At 42.0% G+C, this 20,751-nt stretch overlaps 2 protein-coding genes across 12 annotated transcripts in view; one reads left to right on the forward strand and one right to left on the reverse strand.

Moving 5' to 3' along the window:
• DHRS3 (dehydrogenase/reductase 3) overlaps positions 1 to 20,751 on the forward strand; it is a 164,787-nt gene that overhangs the window by 6,588 nt on the left and 137,448 nt on the right. The window lies entirely within an intron of this gene.
• On the reverse strand, positions 4,431 to 19,295 carry PDPN (podoplanin). Of its 6 annotated transcripts, none has more exons than XM_015297203.4 (6): positions 19,028 to 19,295; positions 7,961 to 8,046; positions 7,356 to 7,449; positions 6,875 to 6,913; positions 6,116 to 6,217; positions 4,431 to 5,486 (listed from the first exon to the last, which is right to left on the reverse strand). In XM_015297203.4, exons 1-6 carry the CDS (start codon positions 19,095 to 19,097, stop codon positions 5,461 to 5,463), a joined length of 417 nt encoding a protein of 138 aa, XP_015152689.1. In that variant the 5' UTR covers positions 19,098 to 19,295; the 3' UTR covers positions 4,431 to 5,460. The 6 variants fall into 6 exon arrangements, with proteins under 6 accessions (XP_015152689.1, XP_040507335.1, XP_040507334.1 ...); XM_040651401.2 differs by having other exon boundaries at positions 6,112 to 6,217; XM_040651400.2 differs by having other exon boundaries at positions 6,106 to 6,217.

Raw genomic sequence — 20,751 nt, forward strand, 5'->3', positions numbered from 1 at the left:
GCTGCAGCCACTTCCTCAATTGTCTTTTATTTGAATAATTAAACCTGGCTTATGCTAGTTTTGCTATACCACTTCTCTGTTCCTTCCATTTTCTTCTTCCCTGGATGGTACTGCTTGGTTTTGAACTCTCAAAATCAATCACCCTTGCCAAATGCTTTCTGGAAACACAACCTTGAAAATGCATGGAATGCACAGCACTCCTTGCTGGCCAGAATGCTCACTGCTGCAGCATTTGCCAGTCTCAAAATCTGACCTCTCCAGCCTGGAAGAGCCTAACAAGCCATTGGATTGAATGGGGACCTTTGTGGCATTGTCCAACTGTTTGATTGAAAGCAGGGGGGGCTATGGGTTTGGTCTGATGCCTGAATCCACATGGCCTAGACAAAGACGCATGGCCAGTGTGGTGCGGGGTTTATTTATACGTAAATGCCTCCATTCTGCAGCTGTGAGAAATGTACAAAGCACCAATTCAAACTTCTTAAAGCACCTACTATCGAGTTGCATATCCAGTACTACCTTCTGTACCCATCAGCATCCATCCAGCAAAACCAGATGCTGAGAAATTTGGTGTTAGTGATAACACTTCAGATTAAAAACTGCCTAAGAAACTATGCTTATGGCCAGTCTAATACTAAATCTAGTTAAGTAGGTGAGTATAAATAGTTATAACAATGTCTTCAGGCATGGCATAGGGCAATTATGACTTCAGTGTAATACTTACATTACAGAATTTAAAGTGGTATAGGAGAGATTGCTTTAGATGGAGTAGTGTTTCATCAGAAACATTAATCGTGAGTGTATTTCTGACCCAAGGGCTCCTAGTAGATTTGGTTATTGGCTTTTTTTCCTGTCCTCTTTGTTACTATCTTATATTAAAGAATATAAAGGATTGTGTTATCATAAAACATGATGGAACATCACCTTATCTGAGATAATACAAAGCTGTGACAGGATTAATGTGTGCCGATGGCTTTTCCCTTAACCATAGTTATTACCCTGGGCAAGTCGTTTGATGTGTATATCATACTCTGTGTTTGTTTACCTTTCTCCTGTGGATGATACATCAGTTCTTTTCAATTTGAAAAATTGGCAGACGGCATTGCTGTGCAGGTTGTACTTCTTAATGCACGTCTGAAATAGCATGCAGCTAAGATACTTGCAATATCATACTGCAGATACTCTTAAAATGTGGAATGAATTTAAAGCAACAATTGCTGCATGTTTTAATTGGTGTTTTAATTATTGTGAAGGCTTCTAAAATTTATGGGAGTAGTTTAAGATCTTCATAATATTCTTCTGGTGAATGTTTGGCTGTCTTTAGTTACTGAATTCATTCTTCTGATGCCTTCCATTCTTAGAATGAAAACATTCCTTATGAAGAATGCTTGTATGAATCATTCTACTTACACCTAGAGTCATAAATATTCATCAAGTCATTACTTTCACCATATATTACCTCTATATATCTTCATCACACACCCAAATACAAGGGGACAACTGTGTTTATGATGCTTTTTAGTGACATCTGGCATTCTCACAGGAAGCCTGGTGCCTGCTTGTCTGTTCGGAAGAGCCACATTCATGACTCACAGCCAAGCTGCAAAAGGGAACGTTGCTGTTACTAACCATAAAGGAATGAACATGATCAGGAGTAAGGATTTTAGGTTAACAGCAAGTGTTGATATATTGAATGCTATTCCTGGTGAATAAAATTCTAACCTGGCCAGCTGGACAAAGTATGGAGCTGTTGTTTCCTGATGTGTTCACATTCATAGGAAGTCTCCTGACCTCGGGCCTCCATTCTGCAAACATGTATACTGCTTATTCATTTCAGCTCACTAAAGTATTTGCCCTAGGACAATGTGCTGTTTGACTTCTTCCAAAGCAGAAAAAAAGCCAACTACATATATCCCCCTCCAACAGACAAACAGACACACACACCCCCACCCCTACCAGGTATGTCCTATTAAAAGTAATGCAGCAGCAGGGGTTGTTTCTTCATGTTGGCAGAATAAAGGAAATGATGATCTTCTGATTCTTCCGAGCTCCTTCCTTCTCTAAGCCATAGCTTGGGTGCCCTGTGCTCCAGCTCAGTCTGGGAAATTCACATCCCCATGCCTTTATAGGTTCAGATCTATTACAGCACAATGTACTTAATACCAGGCCTCCAGTGCTGGAAGCCTTCCAGGTTATATTTCAGTGGAGCACAGGCCATCTGGTAGCAGTTGGTGTCACCTAAGATTATTAAAGCTTTACTTTGAACCAAAGGGCAGAATCTGAAGTCCTGGTTAAGACCAAAAGACTTCAGTAGTCAATGTATGAAGTTAAAGTAGATCTTAATGAGAAATTTTGGAGCAGGAGCAAAACTTGGCTTACTTGAGTGGAATGCAGGCTGTTCAGCTGTAGTTCTATATTTGATCAAGGAAAGCTCCATTTACCTAAGAAGTTATCTGCTCTAATGCTATGCCTTTTTTCAAATGGGGTCTTACCCTTGGCTTAACAAATTTCCAGTACTTACACAATAAGGTGTTTTGGTTTTTTTCCATTTTGTGGTATTTGCAATTTAGAAGCAGCTTAAGCTGGTGCAGAAGGAAGTGATGACGTATGTGCTATTCCTTACAATGGTTGAATAATTCATAATTCCATATGGCATGCTTTTGTTCAAACATCATGTGCATCCTGCAGGGGACCTTCCAGTAGAGACAAGATATTGTCAAATCTAAAGTAACTGAAAATACTATTGTCACAATAGGAAAAAGCTGTAACGTTACTGCTTTTATGTGAGTTTAAACCTGTTCTTAGCTAATTCATACGAGTCAGACAAGCAAACTGATAAGTTTTGTGTATAATTGATCTTTTTTTCTCTTTCAAAAAGCAGTGGTACATATGGACATGGAAACGAAATACCTCAAGTAATCTGGGCAGCTTTCTGCACCATAATGTAGAAGTACAGGGGAAAACTGAAGCAAGGAATGCTAGTGTGAAAGGTGACTCTTTCTAGCTAACACAGTATCTTTAACTGAGCCAAACTGGAAAGTGCATCTAGGTATGTGTGAATTGTATCTCAGCGATGGAATCTCATGTGCTAACCTGTAAGAGCCTGTGGCCTCACTCTGCTTGAAAGTAACTGATGTAATATATTGGTGCTTTCAGAAATGATTGGATAAGCTACATGACTTCTTTTCAAGAGTAACGCTACAGAAAGTATGAGTCATAGATAAAAAGTGTATTGACACAAGCTAGGTGCCTTTTAAAAAAGTTAAAGTGAAGTCCCTTGTCTTCAGTAACCATAACGAAAACTTGCAGCCCGCTTTTGGGGCCAGGATTACGTACTTGAAAAATGCCCAATACTAATTCAGCATTAGAGAACTGACGTTAGGTATACGCCAGGCTTAAACTTGTTATAAACTCCTATATAGTAAACACATGACTTTGTGCAGTGGTATCATTAATTTTCCTTTCGGTTTAGTTGTACTCAGCTTTTGATTGTAAGCAGAGCTAAACCAAATGAGATTAAGCTAGAGGTGACACATGGATGAATTATATCCATATTATAGTTCCATGGTACTATATTACTGTGGACAGATTCTGGGATGGATGTGCTTTGGTATCTGAGATTTAACTACATGAGGTTAGCATGGAAATGTAAATATATGACTTTCTTTAAAGTCAGTGGCATCTTGTGTTGGTGCGTACCTACTCTGTAGTCTCACCCTATGTATAATAATCTCAGCTGTGTTTTATCAGAGCAGACTTTGAAGACAAGTTGAAGTACGTTTCCATTTCACTATGAATTGTCTGCCTGTGATGGGAACAACTTATTCAAGGGAAACTCATTCTTGTGGAGAACTTTATATTAGAATCTCCCTGGATAAGGAAGAGAATGACTGTTTCCAGTGTTACCTAGAGTAACATTGGCAGTTTGGAGGTGACTGTTGTTGCTGACAGCAAGCTACAAACCAAAACCAGTTCTGAGATTAAAGGAAAGTCTGAATTCAGATCTGAAGTCAGGAAAAAGGATTTTTTTTAATCAATGAGACAGAAAAGCACCCATTTCTAGAAATCACAGCTTTTGGATCTAGAGTGTAATTTTTCCTGTAGACCAGTAGGAAAATAAAGCTTACTAAAGCTCAAACGAGCAAGATCCAAGTGAAGGCTTTTCAGATGTAGTCAACATTTATGTTGACCAGTTGGGATATTTACTAATCTCTCATCTTAATTTTTCCCTACTTGTGCTGCTGCGTACGAACTCGGCAGTGATTGCAGCCTCAGTACCCAGTGCAGGAGCGTTAAGAACTGCACCAAAAGACCTCTAAAAGATTTTTTTCTCAGGTTAGTTAGTCTGAAACGTGACATAATTTGTGTTTTCTTTCCAAGGATCAGATAGATGGGAAAGTTCATGACACAAAGAAGAAACAGAAAAACACATCTACGTAAATTGACTTGTTTTAATACATGTCAGCCGTATGGAATGTAAGATTTTTACACCAAACATTTGATGCTTTAGTTTAGAAAACACAATACACTGCAGCCATTTGGCATACAAAGCTTCCACTCTGAACTCTGCATGTTCAGATACTGCTTCATATGCCATAGTAGAAAGCTGCAGAGTCCAAGGATGCGCTATATGTCACTAACGTGCTCTGATTTAGTGTTTCATGCATGTGATCAAGCAGGCTATACTGTTAAAAAAGACAGTTACAAAGAAAAACATGAATACGTGAATTCAAAAGCCTTTGCACATCAGCTCTAAAGCGTGCTGAGTAACTGGTTAAAGTGACCCATCAAAACTGGGTATTTTCCAAGCACCCTTTAATTCAGGATGTGTATTTCAATCCTTGTGTCTCTGCAACAAGAGAAGACAGGAAATTCTTGTTGCAAATCAAATGCACAAGCTTTTAGTTGGTAGGTCAGTTCCAGCTGGACCTATTATACTTTGCCACATGATAATGTAAGTATTGAGCAGAAAATCAGTATCAATATCTGAAGCAATACCTCCTTTCTGATAAGAAATGTCCTACCTTGCTAATTCAGTGGATGAACATGCCACAAGCACTTAACCAGCCAAAACACTTAAAAGAAAAGATTTTGGATAAAGAAATGCATAATACGTGATGTGAAATAATCTTTGCCAGCAGCATTTAAAATGAAGCTAGCATACATTACCTGCACATCATATTTCAGATGTAAATGTCATTGCTACTGGAGCTTTTTCCTGTAGGATAATCTTTTTTGTTCCTCTAGGAAACTCCTGGTTAGCAAAAATCCTATGCAAATGTTCCACACTCTGCAGTCTGTTTTAAAAAAGGAAAGTCTTCAGGAGAGCTGTGTGGGATCCCCATAGATATGGAATTGTTCCACTGTATCTTCCATGGATCATCTTCTCACACCGATATAGGAATAGTCTTTAGTTCTTCTAAAGTAAGAAGCACTTGTGTGTACTGACATGGAATGGCATGGTTACTTGTTTCGACTGCTTTCAGGGCCTGTCAAACAAAACAAGAAAACATGACATCTTTCTATATTTCATCAATTTACCCAAATGTCATTATGTGATCTCTTTTCCTCTCCCTCCCCGTCTTTCCTGTCACCTCTTTATTTTTCTTCCCAGCTCATATTTTTGTTCCTGTCCCTGTTACTGGAAGTACTTGTTTACTGCCCGTTGCTTAATGCTGTTAAAATGCAGCGTGGTTTTATAACTACTCTGGAGCTTGTACAGCATTTTTAGATGGAGTGGCACCATCAGCACTCCTCCATACCAGCTTCCACAAACATCCAGAGGTTAAGATCACTTGGCAGTGTTCACGTGTTATCCAGCCCTCCCAGAACGTGGTTCTCAAATATTTTTTAGTGACCCTCATATCTGTACGGCAGGCTGACCCAAAAGCCATGCATCTGCTGAGTGTTAGGGCAGTTGTGCATGCAGTGTCTGACAGATGTTTCCAGTGTCTGAGAGGGGATTTGAAGCGCTCACAGTGTGTTGGCAGCTCTTGTGGCAGAGGTTACTTTTGGCAAACTGGAAGTATTAGAAATTTCAGAAGCAGTTCCTGGGACCTCACTCAGGGGATGCTGCTGTTTGAAAAGCCTGATTAGCAATTTACTTACGAGTACCTGCCTGACATCTTCCTTACAACAGCAATTATGATTCCAGCAAGGATTCCAACAGCTACTATGATTCCAACAATTATTCCAACGAGTGCAATTGTTTCCAGGCCACCTAAAAGAAGAAATTGGGTTTGTTGGCATGTTTTTCATGAAGAACATTGCTAACAAAGGTTAGTGATAGAACTGACACATTTCTGCTGAATCTCTGGGAAGATTTCCTTCTGTGTTATGAGCTCTCAGGTAAGCTTGGTAATCTCAGCAGCTCTGTGGGGTATTTTTGTTCGTTTGGATTTCTTTTTAGCCTCTGTGCTAGATTGAAAACATGCTGAAGTCACCAAGCTGGTCTGTTCTTTGTACTGAGACATGCAAAGCCATGCATACTGTGATTTGGTCTGTGTAGACTACAAGACCCCTCACAGCTCCGTTCCCTTCTGTGCACACACTCCAGGGCCTCCATGCCTGTATTGTAGTAAGGACCCAACCCTGCACACAGCACTGAGGTGCGGCCTCATAGAGCTGAGTATGGAGGGATGGATGATCACCTCCTGCTGGCTGCACTGCTGCTGATACAGGCTACGATGCTGATGGCCATCTGGGCACACTGCTGGCTCCTGTTCAGCCAACCATCAACCAACACCCCCAGGTCCATTTCTCCCATGCAGTCTTCCAGCTACTCTGCCCCACGCCCATAGCAATGCCTGGGGTTGTGCAGGACCCAGCACTTGGTATCACCTGGCACTTAGGTTCTCCCTCGTCATTTGTTTAATACCTTTTTCAGTTTTCTCTGTCTGTTCCCCATCCAGTCCACCTGTAAAGTAAGAAAGAATAATTACTGGTGGGCTTTATACCAAGTTTTGCATCACGATTTACTACAGTGTGTCCAAGGAAAACTTTTATTGACTGCTAACACAATGGCATGGAGCTGTGTAATACATTGGGTTTTGATAAGAAATGAGCAAATGAAACACTTAGTGAGTGCAAAGAGCTCTTTGAAACTATAGGAAGATAAGCTATTATCTAAAGGAACCACTGTTCCAATATATACTAGTGACATTTAAGTCAGATCTGATTATGTAGTTTTTCTGCATGGAAACCTATACAAGAACTATTTAGTACAGTTCTCTAATTCTGGAATTGAATTTGTATTTGAGAGCAGCTTAATTTTGGTATTTGTATTTTACAGATACTGTGCTTAGTAAAGAGTATATGATTGTGATATATTAAAATGGAAAATGAAAGATCTTTGTTACCATCAACGCTTTCAGTGTTAACCTCATAGTACGTAGCATTATTGTTTTCTTCAGGCACATCAAATGCACTTTCTGTGGTCATTAGTCTTCCAAACTGCAAGAGATTTGTTACACTCTGTAGTCTTGTGGGCAGCTAAAAGAATTAGGGGAGAAAACAGAGGGGAAAGAAAACCTCAGTACGTTCAGTGTATGAAGGTAAGCATTTACAGTTCTTGATCTCTCAGCTGATTGCTTTTCCCTGCTAAAGGCTTTGGTACATCAGATGAATTCCCAGCAGGACTACAGAAGTGCAGGACAGGATGCAGAAGGTTGCAGACCTGTCTGATCTTTCTGTTTTTGTTGGTTTTTTGTTAGTTGGTCAGATTGGAGAGAGAGACAGAGCTAGAAGAGGCAAATGGCAACAAAGAGGCAGCACAGAAATGCTTTGAGCACTGTCACCTTCAACCTAATTGCTTGCAGAGCAAAAGCATTTGCACGTGGTCTTGATTTTCAAACTCAGAGTTGTTCTCTGTAATTTATGATAGTTTAGAATCTAAGCAATGAGACTAAAGCAGATTGTGAGATCTGGGTAACAGAAAGGAAACTTTACTTGGACTGGTACTCACCAGTGTCGGTAATTCCTCAAACTCTGTATCATTTCTGTCTTTGAAATCGATTGTTGCACTTTCTTCTCCTTCTAGAATGGCACTTGCTGAATAAAATTAAAAAAAAACAGGTTGCATTTTTAGTTGATAGTTACATCTTCTGGCTACTTTGACTTCTAAATTATGTTAAACATGAGATATGTATCTGCCTGCTTTGCACTTCAGTTTGCAATATTAGTTGGACTTTCTGCCTTCTCCTGTGGGATAAAGAGCTTAAGCACACACCTGCTGCAGTGTTTCAGTGCTGTGCAAGGACTGATCACTAAACATTTTCTTCAAGAAAAACATCTCTTCAGTACCAGTCTTCCCCTCCATACAGGTGAATGCAACTACTCCATATTTCAAGTACTAGCTTGGTCTCAGCTGCAACCTTCATTTTTAGGGCTGTCATTAATGTTTATGGGTATGGCTAGAGTTCAGAAGGTATTACTACACAAATCTATTTGAGAGGCTTTTCAGTGTTGCAAGGCTGATTTGCCATAGCTCAAATTGGTGTTTTATGTCTCTTTTTGTTCTAGACTTACGTGTCATCTATGCTCACATTTGGCCCACACAACCAATTTCTCATGTATATGGCCAGGTAGGGAAAATTAAGCAGAACAAGAGAGAACACAAAATATGTAAATGTGTATGTGAAGATAATTGGCAGTTATCAAGAAAACATTGAAAACACACATCATTTGATAAAGTTGCTTGCTGACTCATGAGACTATGACCATGCACAGTGTGATGCCAGTGTAGTCTGGTAGCACTTGGGAGTTTGTAATTCACCGTGACTACAAAGCTCAGAGGTAAAGCTGCTTGCTTTGCTGTTGCCTGAGCATAAGACTTCTGCTAACTCCAGATAGCAGTGTGTGACTTTAAGCAGAGAGCAAACATTGTCCTGATCAAAAACCATCAGCCATAAAACACGAAAACTCTTGGATAATTATTTCCTGGATGCAAATTTTGTGCCAGACTTTTCCTTCAGCAACTGGGGCAAAAGTTTATGTGAACTCTTTAAAGCATAGTTTATCACTTCACACATTCAGCATAATACTGAATTACTGCAGGAATATATTGCAGTGGAAGCTGAAAGTGATGTGGGGGAGAGCTGCATTCATTCACTTCAAGCAGCAGAGAGATTTGCAGGGAGAGGTGTTGGAGAAAACCCTGGACAGACACATACATCATTTACCTGAGCTGTATGTAAGGTAACCACTGTCAGGTGCTGATTAATTATGAACAAAATATGAAATCCTTTCTTCCTTTGCAAGGTAGTTTATACTACAGCATTTCTGGAACAGGTTGCCCAAGGAGGCTGTGGATGCCCCATCCCTGCAGGCATTCAAGGCCAGGCTGGATGTGGCTCTGGGCAGCCTGGGCTGCTGGTTGGCGACCCTGCACATAGCAGGGGGTTGGAACTGGGTGAGCATTGTGGTCCTTTTCAACCCAGGCCATTCTATAATTCTATGATTAAATGCTGTTTGTGCTAATTTCTCCTATTTAGTGATCTGAAAACATCCTCATCTATTCTGCATTTGAGCGCAGACTATTTCTGAATTGTTAGACTAGTTCTGAATACTTTGACTATTTCTTATAAAGGACTTTAACATCATACATCTAAATGCATTATACCCATGCTGTATTTGATTTAAGGGCAAGTAAACCACTTTTGTTCAGTGACTGAGACATTGAAAAGAATGGGCATTTTATTGTGTCAAAATGGAAGAAGGTTAGAATTGCTTTGGATTTTCAGTACATAAATCTATTGGTAATTATTTTTCTTTATTTCAAGTTCCATTTAACCTTTATGCAATTTTCAACTGCCTTCTTTAAATGACAAATATTATTTCAAACCAAAAAGCCCACCCATAATTTGAAATTATCTTTTAAAAGACATCAATATTTCAAAAGGAAACATTTCATGCAGATGATGAGTGATCAGACATTAAAAAACAAATAATTCTCCATTTCCATTTGCCGCTGAATTGTACTGGAAACATACAAATGTATTTCATTGCTCCCAGAACTCATTTTTGAACAAAATTAGTGTTCATCCATCTCTAGCAATGCAAGAACAAGAGCTCTGTCCCTTCACCAAAGAACTAAATACTGATCTAAACTTAGGTTTCTGGATCTGTATTTACCCCAGTAAACAACTTTAATTTACAAGCCCAAATACAGACACGTTTTCTATTTAAGTTCCAAAAGGTGGGTGTGAAAATAGTACTTCAGACACTAACAGATGAAAAACATGAAGCCTAATACAGCTGGCTCAGTAGGCCAGCCAGTCTCCCAAAAATGCTCCTACAATTCATAGAAGGACCAGCACAGGGCAGGGTAAAGCATTCTTCTAAGTTAGATGGTAAAAATAACACTTTGATCATTTTTTAATCAAGTGAGCAGCCTTGCAATTTGCTTAGATCATAGAATCCTAGAATGGCCTGGGTTGAAAAGGACCACAGTGATCATCAGTTCCAACCCCCTGCTATGTGCAGGGGCACCAACCAGCAGACCAGGCTGCCCAGAGCCACATCCAGCCTGGCCTTGAATGCCTGCAGGGATGGGGCATCCACAGCCTCCTTGGGCAACCTGTTCAGTGCGTCACCACCCTCTGGGGGAAAAACTTCCTCCTAAAATGGATAGCAAAAAGGGGTTTGTCTTTCAGGCATGTTCATTATGTCTTTAAAATATCAGGGTATTTTAAGACACAGTGTGATTCTGTAATCCTTAGGTTTGGTTTATATGGCAAAATCTTTACATTTCAACATTGAGATTATGGTATGCACATGTTAGGTGTAAAGAAATAAATTGCAGTACAGCTCAACAACATGCATTGCGTGGATCAGGTAGGTTTGTAATTGCAGTCAGAACTGAAGAAATCCTTTATTCACCAAAAAAACACTGACAGAGAAAACCAATTACCAGAGAAAAACCCCAGATGGAAAGCAAAGTGAGTTTAGTATGTTAAAAACAAGCAGCTTACTCAGGGAAGCTAATTATACTCCTGGCATGGCAGCAGCTTCCAGCCCTGAAGAATTACCTGACAGTGAAGGCAGGAAAGGAAATGGTGTCACAGAACAAAGGTGTGGGGAACTGGTGAGTGTCACAGATCATGGAAGTAATTATTTTTTGTGTGGTCAAGTTATCAAAGATTCCTGGCCACCAGTGATGTGTAGGGAATGTATTTCAGTGAGTTTCCATCGGTATGCAACGACTGACAAAAGGTAATGGCCTGGATTGAGCTGACCTGATTTTAGGTTCTTCGTGAAGGTGTTTTAATAAGGACTGTGTTTGCCCTTCTCTTATAGTCTGTAGAGGAAAATAAATGCTTCCAGAAGGTGATTCAGCTCACCTGAGATTTGGATCATCCTCTGGGGGTGCTTTTCTTAACTGAAATGAGAATAATGAGGCTCCCATATGAACTTCCTGAAGCTCTGAGGTTGACCTGATTTGTACAGATGTGTAGGTTTTGTCCCAGGCCTCTCCACTCTGAATAACACTGTGCTAAAGCTGAGGTCCTGTTTGCTGGAGGGTGGTCCCTGGGCTACATTTCCAGGTTTGTTTTCTGGACGGATGTGTTCTACACGTTGCTGTGTAGTTACAGACATTGCTGAACTGTCATCAGGAGACTCATTTGTTATTGGTATATTGCATTTGTAGGAAGGAATATTAGATACTAGGCAGCACTATTCAGAGAAAGCTGGGAATAAGCTCAAGGCCAGGCAAGTATCTGGAAACTGAAGCGAGGTAAGCTGACAGCAGTGCCCATTTGTTTTTAACTGTGTGGCTTCTTGGATGCTCTAGCATCTACTGTTGACATCAAAGAATAATGTCAGTGGGATGTAAGCTTGTGTGTACTTTGGTCATTTGCTGGCTTCGTGTAGTAAGAGCCATAGGGTTGAGTACAGGTTGTGTATATGTTCTTACTGTGATCTTAAAGGAGGCTGTAAATAAAAACATGGCCTCACAGAGCTGTGATTGTCTCCAAATAGTCCCGTGGCCTCTTCTCTTTGCAGCCATAGGTTGCTGCGGATGTGAATTAATCATTCCACCTCTTTCTGCCTACCTTCCAGCTGTGTGCATTTCAGTTCAAAGCCCCCAGCTGCTATCAGCCCACAGCTTCTCACACCAGGAGAGAATCTGATGGCCTTAAAAGTTTAATGCTGCTTCGAAAACGTTGTGTGGGTAAGTGTCCCATGGCCCAGTTAGGGAAAGATGAGCTCACTTCTCGTTGTTATTCATAAAGAGACGATTTACTAGAAATACCTCTTAGGGTTGCTTTCAAATCACAGTGCTTGTGTTGGAAAGGAGAGTGAGTTGTAAAACTCTTGTCCATTAGAATTTCTTTCAGGTGTCTCCAAAAACAACAAAGATATTTTGAAGATGACAGACGTTGGAGGATCTCTTTTTTCCCAGCAGCCTGAACAAACCCAGATGCGAGCGGGCAAAGGCGGCTCAGAGCCTTCACTTGGGCTTAGTCCTTCAAGTAGGAAATCCTCAGAATGGGTCGTTTCCATCTCTGCAGTGGGTAAAAATTGCAAATCTTAAAGGGTTCCCTCTCTTAAGAGCTGGTGTTCAGAATCTTCTTCCTGAGCTACTGAGCGAGTGGTGTTTGAAGGACTGCATGTGAATGTTCTGTGTTCAACCCAGGCCGTTCTATGAGCCATCCTGCCTGGGTTACATTTGCCTCAATATCTGTCCTGATGCAGAGCTCCCTGCCTTCTTCTGACTCCATTTGATGCTGAGCCTTTTCCCATGGAATGTTTCCACACTGCCAAATCCAGGCCCCAATGGTTTCGGACCTTTTCTGCAAATGAGTTTTTCTAAAATATGCCGGGTTATCTTTATTTCCCTTTTGGATTCTGAGCCTCTGGACAGCTAAAATGTTCAGACCAGATAAAGGCAAGGAATAGTTTCTTGGGAACTGCAGTTCTCATCTGTAGCTTTGGCTCCTGCAAGATTTGTGGCACCTTCAGTACCCCGAGCACTTTCTTTGGGCTGTTTGGGCATCCATGGCACTGGTATGTATTGTTGGTTGGTTTTTTTCTTAATCGATTCTGGAAGTTGCAGTTATATACCATGCTATGATAAAGGATGTCCTGCAGTGTGTCTGAGTGCCTACACTGGGTTGTTCAGTTGTATGCACCGTCTGAAGCAATACTTCTGAAGTACTCATTGCTGCTTCCTTACACAAATCTTGACGGGCTTTCACTGTAGTTTTGTCTTTCATTACACAGAGCAAAGTATCTGCCAGTTGAAACACAACCATGGTGCACAAGGAAGGGTTCAGTTCAGCCTTATTTCAAGCCCGACTGACTTTGTTCATCTCTTCTGTGCAGCTCTGTTCATCTCTTCTCATGACACCGTTGTGCTGAATTTTCAGAAACATTTCCTTTGGTCACCACGCCCTGCTGCAGATGGTTTCTATTGCTATGACTGCTTTAAGCCAGAGGAACAAAGCCAGGCTTTAAATTTAAAAGAAGCACTCAGCTGTTTCTGAAATAAGTCCCATCTTCTGAATGCTACAATATTATATTGTAGGCTGTCCATACATAGATACCCACAGGAAAGCAAAGCAAAAAAATATATATTTATTTTAACTGGGGCAGATGTAAAGAAAGAAACAGCTGCTCTTCAAGTGCTCGTGGTATGCATGTGACCCAGAACCAAAGCTATGACACAAAGCCACAGGAGGAAAAGGTGGTCACTTACAAAGCTTTTTCTATGATACCCGACACAATTGGCCACAAGGCTGTGGTTAGGGAAGCACTATCTAACTCCACCGTGGGGTGTTTCTTTCTAAATTACCTTTGTAGAACTGAGACTTGTAAGGCTTGTGATTTTGAGAAGGCTGCTGTCAGTCTGTCTGCTGTGTACGCTGACCTCAGAGCTGCTGCACCAGGAACGTGTCTAAACCACTTAATGATGATTTTTGCTGCCCTATAACCGGAAGGTTGCCCTGCCACAGTCTTACGGCAGTTTTCTGGTTTCTGAGCAGGAAGGGTTTGGCTGGGGCAACAAGATTGGAGGTACGAGCAAGTCTCTTTGGGATCATCTCCACAAGTGGCACCTAAAGCTGCAGTATTACAATGCCTCTTAACAGTGCATGGCTGGAAGGCAACAAGTGTTGGAGCTGAGGCTCTCCTGCTTTAGTAAAGGGCTTCTGTTCTAGCAAAGGGGTTGGACTTGATCTGCAGTGGTCCCTTCCAACCCCTATGGATGTGTGATTCTGTGAAGTGGCCTCAGGAGAGGAGAAAAGGATATAATTTTATGCTCTGGATGAGCGAGTGTTACAGAATGTACAGCAGAAATATCACAAACTATGTACAAATACAGGGGTCTGAATACAGATGAAAGGAATTAAGATATGACCTCAGATACTGTAATAAAAGAATCCTCCCCTGAATCACTTCCTTCCAAAAACTATCCACTCACATCTGCCAGCTCAAAGCAGCTACTTCCTGCAGTGCTTTATCACAGCCTTCATTAAGGTGACTGACCCCTCATATCTGTCAGCAGAACTGTTTGCACAATCATTTCCTAACTCATTTCTTGGAGATACGCACAGAGCTGGACGCTGCTTGGGCTTTCATTTTGTTCACAGTGGTTCTTGGCTACTTGCTGTGTATTACCACACAGCAAGAGAGATCCATTCAGATATGTTTAGTCTGGCATTCATACTAACTAATAACACACTAGATAATATTTGGATGCGTTTCATGGTCAAAGAAATGTTCTAATACGCATTTAGAATGAAGTGTGTCCTCTTTGGGCTTGTAGGGAGAGGAGAGGAGAGGAGAGGAGAGGAGAGGAGAGGAGAGGAGAGGAGAGGAGAGGAGAGGAGAGGAGAGGAGAGGAGAGGAGAGGAGAGGAGAGGAGAGGAGAGGAGAGGAGAGGAGAGGAGAGGAGAGGAGAGGAGAGGAGAGGAGAGGAGAGGAGAGGAGAGGAGAGGAGAGGAGAGGAGAGGAGAGGAGAATCCCGTGTGATACAATTTATGCTGGCTGTTGTGATGTTTGTAAGCAGCAAATACAAAGATGCACAAGCACGGAGCAATGGGAAAGCAACATGAGAAGGTACACAGCATCACAGTTGGTTTCCTTCGAGGCTTTGGCAGTGCTTCTGAGACAGTGGGCTGGAAGCAAATCGGTCATCGTTTTTCTCAGTTTCCTTCAGAACTTCCCAACATCGCTGTATTCCCAGTCCTGCATTTTGTTACGAAGCAGAGCAAGCTGTGTGCCACACAGCAGAGTGAACTTTGGTGCTGCATGAATGCAAACTGAGGATATTGAGGGTGTGGTGTGTGCCCTTCCAGAGCCTGCCTGTCTGCAGCCTGGCAGTGGGACGCAGGGAGCGCTGGGACCTGGCAGCCTTTGGCTTCCATCCTGTGGTCCCCAACCACATCCAGACAAAAAACAAACAAACCAACAAAACAAACGTGCCACTGAGGAAGGCTGTATGTTAGGGCTGGCCAAACAGTAGTTAGTTTTGTGGTGTTGCACGTATGGTTTGCCTTAGATGACACACGGAGGAAACACTGCATGCTTCTGTCAGAGACCAGCAGCATGTACACGGTGGGCTAACCTTGCTTTACTATTTTTTGATTCTTAATGTTCTTCTATCTCTCTTTGCTTGTCAGCTGCTTATTTTTTGTGGATTTAGAAATACAGGATCTGAGGGAAATGCATGGGTTCCATGGAAAGTTGAATTACGGGCGCTGAGAATCCAACCTCTGTTTGCAGTTTTACTGTGCCACCTGAGTCAGTGAAAGGCTCGCTTGTAAGCTTGTAAATATGACAGTTTCCTTTCTGTATAAAACTACGCAGATTGAAAAACTTACTCCTACCTTTTGAGAAATGGCTGGGCAGGCGTCCCAATGAAGAGGAGAATGCAAATGCTGTGTTCTCTGCTGGTCTTTTTAGCAAGATGCAGCAAAACACACTCACTGCTTTGTAGTCCCACTGTCTAGCATAGATCTGTTGAATGTTGGGGTTTGTATGAGCAGGCACTGCGTAGCATTAAGTTAAGACTGGGTGCACATACCGTTGATATAGCTCAAGTGACATGTGGGAACTTGTTAGCAATCATGTCCATTTTTGTGCATGTTATGTGACAGCCAATAGGGTAATCCCCTCACCCACAGTAATACTTGCACCATAGGGAAGGTTTCAAGTTGGGAGATGTATTGCCTCTAAAGCCTTCATTCGAATACTCGTGCTTTCCACCATGTGATGAATGCCCTGCCCAGCAAGATGCTGGGCTAACTTCCATTTCAGCTAGACTGATCCCGTTAAGCTTTGCCTGAGGTTTTCATATGCTGACCAGGATCACAGAAGGACAAATGTATCTGCTAATCATTCAGCAGGAAATGGTTCAGTCTGAAAATGCATCAGGTTGTGTGGAGTGCTCGGGGCTGTCCTTGGGTGGTAAGTATGACAAAAGAGTTGGCTGTTTCAGACAGGATTGAAACCATGAATGGATTACACAAAGCATACACGAATGTGTTTGCAAGTAGGCAATGGTGTTACCAGGTTTTCTTTCTGAAATTTTCCTAATTATTGTCATCAATTTTATTTGGAAGCTCACATATAAATAAGGAAATTAATAACTTAGTTTTCTTCTTTTCCACTCTTTTACATCAGTGTTGTATTTTATCCTTTCACAGCTTAGTTCTGTACTGCTTTGTGACCCAGTTAAAGCAGCTCTGTCCATTCTATTGGATATGAAGTTGCTGACATGGAGTCCAAAAATTCCCTTTAAGATTTCCTGGGTTGTTGCTACTTTTAACAGAAATCATCATTCATTTTTAAGTTACCGATGTTAGATGTAACTCGCTGTGCTTTGAGCAAAGAGCACCGAAGTGCTTCCAACATTTCCTAGACTCCTGTTTCTCACTAACGTGTTGTTCACAGGTTGGCTGATAGTCCAGTTATGGGTCTGATAACTGCTGTCTTTCAGTAGTGTTTCTGGCTCTGAAATCATTTCCCTCTGGCTTTTGTAATGTTGCAGCAACTCAGAGATGGCGGATACTAAATGAAACTGCTCAAGCAGTGCATCACTATCTGCATGGGGAAAAGGACTGTCCTCAGATATGTGATCAATGGCAGAACTTATTTAGCAATTACAAGGGAAGCCTGGAACAAGCAGTAATCCTTTTGGAAGTTTACTCTCTGATCACAACAAACATGCTTTTTTGGACTCGATCTCAATCCGGATACTGGAGTGCCCAAATACAGGAGTAGCTGCTCACTTGTTTATGGCCTGGTCTGCGTTGAGAGGCATCAGAGTCTGATGAGGAAACTTTTCTCTTGAACGCTCAGGGCAGACTGCCTCAGTGATTCAGGTATCTGAATATACACACTCCACCTTGTACGTCTGCAAGCCAAAAAAAGTTTTCCATCCTCACCGCTCAAAGCAATCAGATTGCCAATGGTGATGCGTCCATTCTAGGTTTTGTTCTAACTCAGAATTGTTGATGGTTTTCAGCAAACAGCACTGAAACACATGGTAAATATTTGAGCCTTGCTTATATTATATCTGGAGCCTGCTTTTGAGCGTTAACCTGAATGACAGCCCCACTTGAAAAGCCATAAAACCTAGACAGAGAGACAGCCTTGGGAACCCCAAAACCATGTTCTAGATTCATCTACAGAGTTCAGTGCAAACTGCACTGGTAGTAAAACTGAATAAAAATAGAATCTTCCATACGGGAAAGTTGAGAGAAAATGCACTTTCAAACTCCTCAAAAGCCTAAAGATAAAGGAGCATTTTTCCTGCAGCTCTGGTACACAAGGACCTGCCTAAGATAGTTCTATAAAGGCTATGGTGCCTTCTTGTCTCCTCTTTAATGGCTGTAAACTTCGGTACCTTTAATGCTGGTGCTTTGGGAAGATAAGCTAGCTGGGACCTGGTGGAAATAATATTTAGGAACGTACCTAATAGGGATTGGTTTTAGATTTTCTGTGCAGTTTTGAAGTGTAACTCTGAACTATGAGCCTTATACCCTCACGTACAGAAGAACATCAGGAGTTCCAGTTAAGCCACAAGCCAACGTTGGCACGTACAACATGTTGCCACAGCTGGTACTTCCAGTGGAATGATATTGATTGTCACGAGGCTAAAATCAGGCCATACGTCTCAGGTAGGGTCCCAAAATAAAAGTGGGGCTGGAAAGGGACGATCTTTGTGGTCCCTTCCAACCCAAGCCGTTCTATGATCCTGAGCCGACTGATGCTTTGGAAAAGTAGCGGGCTGAGCTTCAGGTTGCTGTTTTCAGAGAACTGTTACGTGCAACACAGAATGCCTGTGTTCTGCAGCAGTGATTGCTGGATTTCACCCCTACGGGCACTGCTGCCATCTCTGTGCACACACTGGGTACGCTGCCTCATGGCCAACTCATTCAGATCACTCCCATACTACGCAGAATAAATATGAGTGTGAAGTTCCTGGAATAAAGTGCTGTTCAGGCCAATTCTGATTACTGTCCATAAATCACTCTGTTAGAAAGACTTCCAATTTATCTTTCTTGTCAAATAGTTCACCAGACAAACTTTTCCAGAGGAGGCACGTAATATTTTCAAACCTGTCTTAGGTAATAATTCTCCCTCTTTAGTTTCCCTCACGTTCATACGCTGCTTATGGCCAAGTGAGTATTAACCTCCGAGTACAGAAGTTAAACTCCTGAATGGAAAGATGAGGTGACTTTCACAGCAGAATATGTCACCACCTAAATGGTGGTTACAACTTTTTGCCTGCAGTCTTGCATGCGGTGAAACCAAAGGCACTTCAGGAGTGCCGATGTAACATTCCGCTGCTGCTCCCTTTGCTCCTTCCTTTGCTCAGATGCACAGAAAGTCCTTTCCAACGGCACATAACCCAGCAGAAAACTTCTGCTGTCTCTTTCCTGATCGAACCGTAGCAACTGCTGAGTGGTAGTTTTAAGGAAGAGCTTTATAAGCAGGACAGAGAAACGGTATCATCTGAGTAAACACACAAACTGTTTGATTAAAAGATCTGCAAATACTTTTAAATAAAGATTTTTCTTACCTTCTTCAGCAAGTGCTCCGAGGGACACGCTCCCTAGGATGAAGATGAAGAATGGAACTTTAATAAACATCTTTCTTCTGCTTAGAGAAGAGCTTTCCAGTGCTGAGACCAGACAGATTCAGACTCTGATAAATTTTTTAGAGGCGAGCAAGAATTGAGATCATGAAAAGAAATCACTGCAGAAACGACTTTGGTATTCCAAATATTCCTTTAGCTGCTGTTGCTGAAGGGGAGAGGTTTGCACGGATGATAACTATACAGCTAAAGCAAAGTATCTGAGTGGTGTCAGCATTTTTTTGTTTAGCCGAGGGGTGGGAGCATGCCTAAGGTGGTCTCAAAAAGAAGAGCCAGGCCCGCCCTCTGCGCTCTGTTTGGGCAGTGCTGAAGTTATGATCTCAGCCCAGGTTTAAAGTTACAGGAGCTGTTGTGGCTTTCAGAAGACTTTTATTTAGCAGAGGGGGAAAGAGGATTCAGGCAGAGAGAAGCGTTCAGGGAGTTCCCTCCCTTCTGCAAACTGTCCCTAAAAATATTGGAGGAACAGCACTAAGGACATTTGTCCTGTTATTTCCAGCTGTGAACTGATGGGTTTTTATTTCAAAGCAAGACCCCATGTTTATCTGAGTAACTGTGGTAATGAATGTGCTTTTAGGGATACTGAAATAGTTTTAGGAGAGGGTATTTATTTAATTCTGTAGTAAATACTGTCTGACTTCTTCTGCACGTCTAAGTCTCTTTCAGCCAGTGTCCTCAAGTGACATGCTGGCTGTGCTCTAGCATTTATCTTTGACCACGGGCTTCCAAGCCTCAGTGCTGCTTTCACTTGTGAGAGATGGAGGATTTTTCCTTCTCGTGTACAACTCTGAGTAGTACAGCTGTACAGTTTTCTGTACAGTTCGAGTTACTCCTGTATACATTCCTGTGCATCAGCATCAAGTGTCTGCAAGAGTAGATTAGCACCACAAATGTGTGTAACATGCCAAACTTTATGCTCTCATGTAGATAAGGATTTTAAGACAGATGGGGGTGAAGCAGGGCTCTGGGAGTGATGATTAATCTAAATCCTTTTCTGAATTTTGGGCAAGTAATAAACTACTAATTCAGAGGGTTGTCACCAGCAGTGCGGTCTGGTTGGAGGCCTGTAACTAGCTGTGCTCCCCAGGGATTGGTGCTGGGTTCGGTCTTGTTCAACATCTTTATCAGCACCCTGGATGAAGGGATAGAGTCTACCGTCAGTAAGTTTGCCCCAGGAGGGGCTGGCACACTGAAAGGCTGTGCTGCCACCCAACAAGACCTGAACAAACTGAAGAGTTGAGTAGGGAGGATCCTGATGAGGTTTAACAAGAGCAAGTGTAGAGTCTTGCACCCGAGGAAGAATAATGTCATGTACCATTATAGGTTAGAGGATGACCTGCTGGAAAGGAGCTCTGTGGAGAAGGACCTGGGGGACCTGGTGGAACACAGGTTGGCCATGTATGTGCCAGCAGTGTGCCTGGTGGCCAAGAAGGCCAATGGGATCCTGGGGTGCGTTAAAAAGATAGTGGTCAGCAGGGCAAGAGAGGTGATCCTCTGCCTCTACTCTGCCCTGGTGAGGCCACATTTAGGCTACTGTGTCCAGTTCTGGGCTCCCTAGTTCCAAAAAGACGGGGATGTCCTATAAGGAGTCATGTGGAGGGCTGCAAAGATGGTAAAGGGCCTGGAGCATCTCTTGTATGAGGAAAGGCTGA

Source organism: Gallus gallus, chromosome 21 (genome assembly GCF_016699485.2).
Source record: "Gallus gallus isolate bGalGal1 chromosome 21, bGalGal1.mat.broiler.GRCg7b, whole genome shotgun sequence".
Taxonomy (NCBI): Eukaryota; Metazoa; Chordata; class Aves; order Galliformes; family Phasianidae; genus Gallus; species Gallus gallus.